Source organism: Oreochromis aureus, linkage group 10, assembly GCF_013358895.1.
Source record: "Oreochromis aureus strain Israel breed Guangdong linkage group 10, ZZ_aureus, whole genome shotgun sequence".
Lineage (NCBI taxonomy): Eukaryota > Metazoa > Chordata > Actinopteri > Cichliformes > Cichlidae > Oreochromis > Oreochromis aureus.
In genome coordinates, this window is record NC_052951.1 from 8,106,480 (window position 1) to 8,116,353 (window position 9,874).

The 9,874-nt window shown below is 40.6% G+C and overlaps 1 protein-coding gene across 1 annotated transcript in view; it reads right to left on the reverse strand.

Annotated features, from left to right (window-relative positions):
• The window catches only part of vkorc1l1 (vitamin K epoxide reductase complex, subunit 1-like 1), a 15,815-nt gene extending 15,225 nt beyond the window's left edge, over nt 1-590 (reverse strand). The window contains exon 1 of the mRNA XM_031744954.2: nt 1-590. This exon is cut by the window's left edge and continues 170 nt beyond it. Within this exon, the coding sequence (XP_031600814.1) occupies nt 1-21 (21 nt within the window). The 5' untranslated portion in view covers nt 22-590.
• Nucleotides 591-9,874: the final 9,284 nt, after the last annotated feature.

Here is a 9,874-nt window from a genome sequence, read left to right on the forward strand (position 1 = left end):
TCTCAGGACGGGCGCCGCCATCACTCTCTGGCCTAGCTGGAGACACGCATTCACACGCAGCCAGCTCGCCTGTGAGACTCCACTGCGACGTGGAAAAGCGTCACGACGTGCCACACCGTCAGGGCGGGACGCTGGGCCGAGGAGGAAAACGTCCCAGAAAATGCTGAGCGCGGATTTCTGGGAGAGAAGAAGCAAGCAAATAAACGATATTCAGGCCACGTGCCGCACTTTATTCTAACAATAATACATGTAAGAGTACTGGGGAGACCGGTATTTGTTGTGTTTTGTGCAGATTTGTTTTAGAAATACATACAGCGCATTGCCCGTAAAACAGGAATCCCCATGCTCTACTTAGGCTCCCATATTTCAAAATGGTGCCCAATTTAGGGTACCTTATTGTATAATAATGTCCCGCTTAAGCTGCCTTTTAATGTCGGCGCGTTAATAACAATACATACTTTTTTTTTAATCGTAAAATCAAGTAGATTCGAAAGTTTTCATATATAGTCCTCGAACAGTCACTTGAGAGCGGAACATACAAATTGAAACAGAAACAAAAAAAAACCCATAATAAAAGGCAGACACGACTCGCTCATCTCAAGGCAGAGCCATTCCACTTCCTATCAATGAAATTGTCTACTTGTTTCTTCAACCCTGGAGCACAGCAGAGGGCGCTAGCGAGAGAGTATTTGATGAAATCGATGTCAGGTGAGCTAAACTGATAAAATAATTGTTTACACATGCTTTTAGACAAAAGCTACAGCGTTCCTCTTTATTTTAGGTAGTTTTAACCATAAAACGACACTTATGTACTTATATTTTTCCCACAGAGAAACAGTTTTGCCCATTAAACGTTAAGAAGCTAGCGCCTGCTGACTGGTGCGTAGAGGAGTTACGACAGCGCATACTCCTTTTGTGTACAAACATCTGTGTACAAACGATAACTAGATGTTAGAAGCGTGGTTAACAGAAACTTCTATGCGTGTATAAGAAGCAGCTGGTTATGGTGGTTGAAGATGCCATCAGGAGACTGGTGCTAAAACGCTCTCTGTAGAGATTGAAATGTGACGTCATTCCGGGGTAAAAGCGCAAAGGATTTGGGGTATGAGTGGCAAGCGGTACTAGCGCACGCAGGCTTTAACATGAAAACAGTCACACAGCAATAAAAAGAAACGCAAAGAATGGCAAGAAGCTGTTGTATTATTAACTGCAATAGCCGGTAGCATGACAGCCACGGGAAGCCGACAGGTAAAGGAAGAGAAATTGTTTAAGCCATGTTTCCGAAGTAACAAAGAGCCGACGGATGACCTGGATTGCAGCCATTCGAAGACCAAATATAACCAGCTCACATGTTAGTCTGCTCCAAGGATTTCCACAAAGGTAAGTCTTCTGTTGTAGTTATTACATAATTTATCATAACATAATTGTTGATGTAGGTTACAAATAAGTCTTATATTGATTTGAATTGAATTCGTTGCGCTATGCTGCTTTGTTCACTGTGGCTTTGCGGGCTAATACTTGTGTTTTGTAGGAAAACCAGCCTACAAAATGCTGGAATGCGATCCAGATTGGGCACCCTCTATCAACCTGGGTCATACCGAGTTTAAAGCTGCTACCACAGCAAGATTTGATCGGTTAAGAGAGAGAGCGATATCAAAAAGATTCGGCTGAAACTTGTCGGAACTGGATTAATCCCCACAACCCACTATGTTTACCACCCAGGCTGTCATCTGAAAGCATGGAAAGCCAAGCCTCATCGCGGCAGGAACCCTGTTTTGCTGCAAGGCTTACCGCATAGCGCGGACTCTGTCCTTGGAAACTCTACCCCTGTCCTGGTGAGTCGCAGCCTTAAATGGATGTTAATTAATGCCCGCTCAATCGCCAATAAGTCTTATATTTCAAATGACTTGTTTTGCTCTGAGAAGCTTGACTTCATGTTTATCTCTGAGACGTGGCAACGTGAGCATGAAGTCTCACATCTTTTAGAGCTTTGTCTCGCTGACTGCTCATTTCTCTGTGCTGCTTGGATATCTGGACGAGGAGGTGGAACAGCGGTAATTTTTAAAAAGACTTTTTTATGCCAGATGATTTCTTCAAGCTGCTACAACTCTTTTGAGATGCTTATGATAAAAATTGGAAGAGAACAGCCCATATACGGCATCTTAATTTATCGTCCACCTGGGTCTGCTGCATCTTTTTTGTCAGACCCAGTGGCGTGTCTAGAAAATTTTTGTTGGGGGGGCCAGGTAGGGGCACAGATTTGGAGAAGGGTGGCAGATGTAAGTGGCAGATAATGTTAAAAAAAAGATTCCACCAACCGTTAACCATAATTCAATAACCCTATAAACCTAATAACCGAATGCGCTTTTAACTCTTATTAGAATGAGATTTTAACCACTACGGTGCAAAGTTTTTAGATACTGCGCTGATAATGTACAAGAGATACAATCAGTGCTTTGTCAGTGTTTATTCAGCATTCAAGGACAGCAATATTTGCATAGTATTTTTAAGGAAATATAGTGCACATATGTTTTGGGCAAAAACATTTTTGAATATTAAAATACGAACATTTTTAACATACAATTGGCAAATTAGCCAATGCAAAACTTTATCTGCCTATTAAAAAAAGAAGATAATCTTCTTACAAACTGGTGTTTGATTTTGAAACAGGAAAAAAGTGGGGAAACAAATGAAAAGACTAACTTTTGAATGAAACCTGAAAGCAAGTAAATACTTTCTATGCTGCTTTATGATAAACTTTGGTAATACTGATGTATAAAGAACAACACTGGCTGATGATGAAATACAGTCAGCTGGCATGGTGACACTGCCAGTATTAACCTGCAGGGCTGGACTGGGACAAAAAATCGGGCATTTTGACCAGAGACTGGCCCACCAGGTATTAAAGCCATAAAGCCTTTGAATGAAGACAAACGCTGTTGTGACAGTGATGTACACTGTCTTGTTGGTATATGTATGATCTCTATACAATTTACGTCAAATAAAAACTTTGTTCACAAGATTCAGATAATTATTTAATAAAAGCTAGATATTTTAAATGAGAATAAGAAAGAAAAGTATATCTTTGTGCCCCCTTTCCTGTTAATGCCCTACCTGGCCCCTGGCATAACTTTGCTAGACCCGCCCCTGCACAGTTACCAGCTGTCAGCTACGTGAAAAGGATCCTGGTGTTATTTGTCTCTCAGAAACAGTTCATAACTTCCTTCAACTCATTCATGTCACCTAAAAGGTAAACCTGTTTCTCCATCACCTGTTCAGCTCTGATGATTCAGTAAGGACATCTCCTGGTTTCATCTTCATGTTTCCCTCTCACCACATATCCAAACCGATATCATGACCAGCAGCTTTTACAGCTGTGGCTCCAGCAAACATCAGCTGATACTAGAAATTATTATTAAATAAATTCTAACACCTGACCAAGCTTAAACGTGCTGCTGTTGTTTAGCGCGACATCTGCCGGTTTCCTCTTTCTGGCGCAAAGTGGGCGATAAAAAAAAGAAAGAGAGAAAAGCCGATCAGCTGATCATTGATCAGTTTCATGATTGAAGTAGGAACAGGAGAGGGAGGGGGAGAGAATGAGAGGAGAAGAGGCAGCTGTGCAGCATAAAGACAGAATAACTCCAGCTGTGTCTTTTTTTCATTATACTTAAAGTACGGGACAAACTGCGTCCCTTCTCAGCTCAATACGAAACGTGTAATATTTTCTCTGAATGCGGGACGATTCTGTTTTTTATGGGACGGTTGGCAACTCTACTAACTAACCTTAAGAATAAAATAAAGTTCAACATCAGTAACATCACAGCACCCACCCAGCTGTACAGAAACTCCGTCATGCTAGCTAGCACGCAGTACGAGTTATTGTAACTGACTGTAAAAAGTCAGCACAACGAAAATAAACTCCACCTAAACTTGGTTTATATCTGACCCAGATAGACTGCAGGTCATAACTTCTTACCTGAAGTTCAGTTCACCTGACAATCGGACTGGCGGCCGCCTCGGGTCTCTCCTCCTCCTGCCTCCCCTTCCCTCATCCACCTGCTGGCCTCTGTGGAAGCTCCGACATAGCGACCACCAAACAACTGAGTTATTTTTACACATCGGCCAGCATCTGGCCAATCCACCACCTCTCATTGTTCATGCCCTTACAAAATAAATAAATAAATAAGTCAAAAAATGTTTTCTGCGGTGCCGTCTTTCGTGCTTAGCTCTCCTACCTTTGCTAACATGATGCTCATAGTGCAGAAGCCAATGCTGCATTCACTTACACTCGGATATCTGAGCTTCACTGTGAAAACATAATCGTACATTTGATATTTCATTGAATTTTATTGTTTTAGCTTCGGGGTGGCCAGTCTGGTTGGGGGGGTGGCCTGTGCCCCCCCAGGCCACCCCGCTGGACACACCACTGGTCAGACCTACAAGACTTTTTAACTTCCACTATTAAAATGGGCAAGGTCATCATTGTTGGAGATTTCAACATTCATGTGGATGACTCTACAAACAGTACCACTAAGGAGTTCCTGAGCATTATGGACTCTTTCAACTTTGTTCAGCATATAGCAGGGCCTACTCATAGGGCTGGGCACACTCTGGACTTGGTCTTCACCTGTGGTGTTTCCCTTGACCACATGAATTTAAATGAAGTTGTTTTTAGTGACCATAAGTCAGTCTCTTTTACTGTATCTGTTAATTCAGAGTCCCATCCTCAAGGTTCTACTAGGTGCAGGCGCTTTAATGACGACTCTATAATTTCTGAGTTTTCCTCTCTTTTTAATTTTAAAAGTTCCTCTAACGAGGTTGAGCTTTTAACTAATTCTTTCAATGAACACTGTCTTGCCATTCTAAATCAGGTTGCTCCTTTCAAAACCAGTTATTGCTCTGTTAGTTCCCCCACACCATGGTTAAATAATCAGACTCGTGGTCTTCGACGCTTCTATCGAAAAGCAGAGCGCCTGTGGAAGTCCACTGGTCTGACTGTCCATCGTGAGCACTTTAAAGAACTACTTTACCTATCTAATGAGTCAGTCAAAGAGGCCAGATCATCTTACTTCAATAATCTTATAAATCGTCATAAAAAATAATTCAAGAATTCTATTTGATACTATCAACAGTATTGTTTCTCCTCCAACCCAGCATGCTCTGTTACTTTCTGATGAAGATTGTAATACTTTCCTTAATTACTTTGTAAATAAGGTAATGGACTTGAAATCCAAAATTTCCCCAAGTGCCTCCCCTTATGATGCTGTCTTGGATCATTTACCTCCTTTTCTCCAATCACACTAAATGACTTAATTATAGTTTTAGGTAAAATGAAATCCTCATCATGCTCTGTAGATATATTACCTCACTCTGTCCTGTCTGGGTCTATCACCAGCATTGGTCCCACATTACTATCCATCATTAATAGTTCACTGAGGCAAGGCTGTGTTCCGTCTTATTTTAAACATGCTGAGGTAACTCCTCTCTTAAAAAAACAGAATCTTGATCCTAGCTCTGCTAGTAATTACCGACCTATTTCAAAATTACCATTTTTAAGTAAATTACTTGAAAAAATTGTTCAAAATCAGTTCAGGTCTCTATTATGTAAATTACACATTCTTGACCCTTTTCAGTCTGGCTTTCAAAAGCAGCACTCTACTGAGACCGCTCTCTTAAGAGTCTATAATGATCTGTTAATGGCTTCTGACGCAGGGAATTGTTCTGTGATCATTTTGCTTGATCTTAGTGCAGCCTTTGACACCATCGACCACAAAATCCTACTTAACAGGCTCAAGGTTTTAGCTGGTGTATCTGGCTCTGACCTAGACTGGTTTTCTTCCTACTTATCAGACAGGACCTTTTCTGTTAGGACTGACAGATTCACCTCTGACATTGCTGCCCTGACCTGTGGGGTCCCACAGGGTTCAGTTTTAGGTCCATTACTATTTTCTTTTTATATGCTTCCTTTAGCTGGTATCATTCAATCTTTTAGCGACCTGTCTTATCATTTTTATGCTGATGACATTCAGCTCCATATGTCCTTTAAGCCTCATCAGCTGGATAGGCTGTCCACCCTAGTCCAGTGCTTAATCCAGGTTTCTGATTGGCTTTCAAGCAACTACCTCGTTCTAAACACTAACAAGACCGAGACCATGATCATAGCTCCTCCTGAGCTACATTCTAAAATTAGTCAGGTTCTTGCCTCCTTCTGTCCATCTATCAAGTCAAATATTCGGAATCTTGGAGTAATATTTGACTCTTCTCTGGGCCTTGACTCTCATGTAAAATCTTTGTCTCGTTCCTGTTTCTATCATTTAAGAAACATATCTAAACTGCGACATATGGTCTCTTCAGCTGAACTGGAAAAACTCATTCATTCATTTGTGTCATCACGCTTAGATTACTGTAATTCCCTGTTTACTAGTTTGGATAAATCATCTCTCTCCCGCCTCCAGGCAATACAAAACGCAGCAGCCAGACTACTAACTCGTTCTACCAAGCGTGTTCACATCACTCCCATCTTATATTCTTTACATTGGCTCCCAATAGAGTTTAGAATTCACTTTAAAATTCTTGTTTTAACATACAGAGCACTAAATGGCCAGGCCCCAGATTATTTATCCAAGCTTCTTATAAAATACACTGCTGCTCGTCATCTCCGCTCACAGACTCAGAGTCTGTTAGTTATTCCCCGTACACGACTGAAGACAAAAGGGGACAGAGCCTTTCAGTCTGTTGCACCAAGGCTGTGGAACACTTTACCACTACAATTGCGTTTGCTTGACTCTGCGGATTCTTTTAAAAAACAGTTAAAAACTTTTCTGTTCAAACAAGCCTTTTGTTGATCTACATATTTTATATTTTTTACACTATTTACATTTGATCTTTTACATTGTGTATAATGTCGATTGATTTTATTGTTTATTTTAATATTTGTGTACAGCGCTTTGTGACTGTCTGTCTGTGAAAAGCGCTTAATAAATAAAGTTTACTTACTTACTTACTAAAACAGCCATGAAAAGTCCCGCATATATATGCCCAAGGGTTGTATTGAAGCAATCAAGTGATGAATAACTGTTTTCCGGTATGTTGTTTTGCAATGGCGTTTTTTTTGTTTTGTTTTGTTTTGTTTTTTGCATTGTTGATTTGTTTTTCAGCGCGTGAACGTCTTTACTCCACTCTGTATGCTCGTGTGGGCTCGTGTTTCACTCCTTTGATTTTTTTCCTCGTACGTTTTTTTTTTTTTTTTGCCTTTTCGTCAAGTCTGTCTTTGTACGGACCAGCCGTGTTCACCATCATTTTGTACATAACTGTTTATGGGGCAAATAAAATGCAAGTAAAGATTAAAACCGCAGAATTAATGATTACCGGTGCTGGAAATGCTCCACCCCCCACAAGAGCACCTGGCTGCAGCCACTGGGGAGTGCCATATTGCGACTGCCACAGTAACCGGAAGGGGCGTGCCAAGATGGCGGAGTGAGTAGACGCTCTCTACCGAGTTCTGCACAGAAAGTTCGTGAACAACGGTAAAACCTCAACTTTATGCTGCTAACACTAACAATTCACTAAACAAGAGAAGATACAGCAATCATAGGGCAAGAAGCAGCAGAATGCCGAATCAGAAAGGAGCGAAAAGGGGACTGGAATGTTCCAAGTCTAAGATAGCGCCTGAGAATGCTAACGAGGAGAGTGCTACGCCCAGCAACGTGCTAATGGATAGCTTCCATAACTACGCAGCTACTGCGGTGGCACTCACGTTAGCCGAAGGAGAAATGGATGAGTTCCCACCTCTCCCTGTTACACCTCTTAAATCGCCAGCTCCGAAGAAGGTGATGTACAAACGCAGCAGCTCTGACCCAGTTGATGTAAATCAGATAATTTCTCGTCTGTCGGCACTAATAAACACCAGGTCTGATAACATTGAGAGCATAGTTAGAGAGAACTCGAACATGGTGAAAGAGAATACGCTCCAGATTGAGGGTCTCAAAAAGACGATTGATTTTGTGTGCACGGAAATGAAAGATATGAAGGGGAAAGTTTGCGACCTGGAAAAAAAAGTAACTAAAGAAGAAGGTCGAGTGGACAACTGCCAACAGAGAATATCTGAGTTGGAAAGATATTCCAGGAGGTGGAATCTCAGACTACATGGAGTCAAGGAGGCTGAGAAAGAAGACGTAAGGGGAAAGGTGATTGAGATATGCCAGTCTGTTCTGCCAGAGCAAAATCATAGGCTGCCTGACGTCATAGACACCGTACACTGACTCGGAGCCAAGCGACAAGGTAGCACCAGACCTAGAGGCATCATCGTGCAGTTCACTTCCCGAATCTACAGAGATGCTGTATGGAAAGCAGCCAAAACATCCTCCTACCTGCAGGACAATCATTTGAGGTTCGCTGAAGACCTGTCCAGGAAGGACAGAGAACGTCGTGACAAACTGTGGCCGATGATAGACAAAGCCCGTAAGGAGGGTAAGCCGGCTTATTTCGTGGGAGGCCGAGGATTCATCGGTGGATCAGAAGTTTTCCCTCCTTCATAGAGACGCTCATTCAGTCTTCGAAATGGCATTTCTGTAAGCTTGTTTACATGGTGAACTTGATATTCTCACCCTCAGGTTAAAGTTTTATTTTGTGTTGAAGAGTGTGTTTATCTATAAAAAGCTATATTCAAACCATAGCAGATAGTTAAATACTATATTTTTATAAGCTTAGTCACTCAGGGTTTTTACTGTTCTATTACCTAAATTGTGCAGCACCCGGTCCCCTTATTCTATAGATCTATTCTTAGCTGTAGAAGTTTAGAACTTACTTTTTCTCTTTATCTTTTTTCTAATAACTTTGTCTTTTTCATTTGTTTCTCTTAATACCAGGGGGTTAAGACAAACATGTAACTGCAAAGCTTTGTTTTTGTTTGCCAAACAATTTAAAACAGATTTTTGCTTTTTCCAAGAGAGTCATTCCACATCTGCTGATACAAATTTTTGGAAATCACAATGGGGTAATGAAGTCTGGTTGTCCCATGGCTCTGAGCGTTCTGCTGGAGTTGCCATGCTTAAAAATTCTTTTTCTGGGGATGTGTTACATTCTGACTGTGACAGCTTAGGACACTACCTCTGCTCAATAATCAGACACAATAACAGTACTTTCATTGCAGTAAATATATATGGTTACAATAATAAAACTGAAAATGATAAATTACTTGACTCCTTAGAAGAAAGAATTAATTTCTGGCTCTCCAAATACCCAAATTCAGTCCTCTTAATTGGTGGAGACTTTAACATCGCTTTAGACAATGCGGTTGATAGGTGGCCTCCAGGGCAGCAGTCTTCATACAGTGCAAACTTAAAAAATTTTATGGGAAAATTTAATGTTGTGGATATTTGGAGAGAAAAATTTCCAGATGATAGACTTTTTACTTGGAGCAATAAGACAGGATCCAGGCAATCACGTATTGACTTTTGGCTTGTTTCTGACTGTATTGATAAAGATAATATTACCATTAATATACTTGCCACCCCCCTCACTGATCATAGAGCAATTCACATTAACGTCCAAATGTTTACACTGGATAATATACCTCATAAATTCTCTTATTGGAAGTTAAATAATTCTTTACTAAAAGATAAAATGGTTAACATGCAGATTAATAAATTAATTGTTTATTATTGTAATAAAGCTAACAGAGAGAAGTCCTTTTGTACCAATTGGGAACTTTTTAAATTTGAAGCATGCAAATTCTTGAGAAGATATGGGAGTCAAATTACTAAATTAAGGAAAGCTGAAGAACAAGAAGTGATAAGCAAAATTGCCTCTTATTACCAGAAGTCCCCAGAAGAAATCTCAGATGAAGATAAATTAAGTTTACTAGAACTTCAAA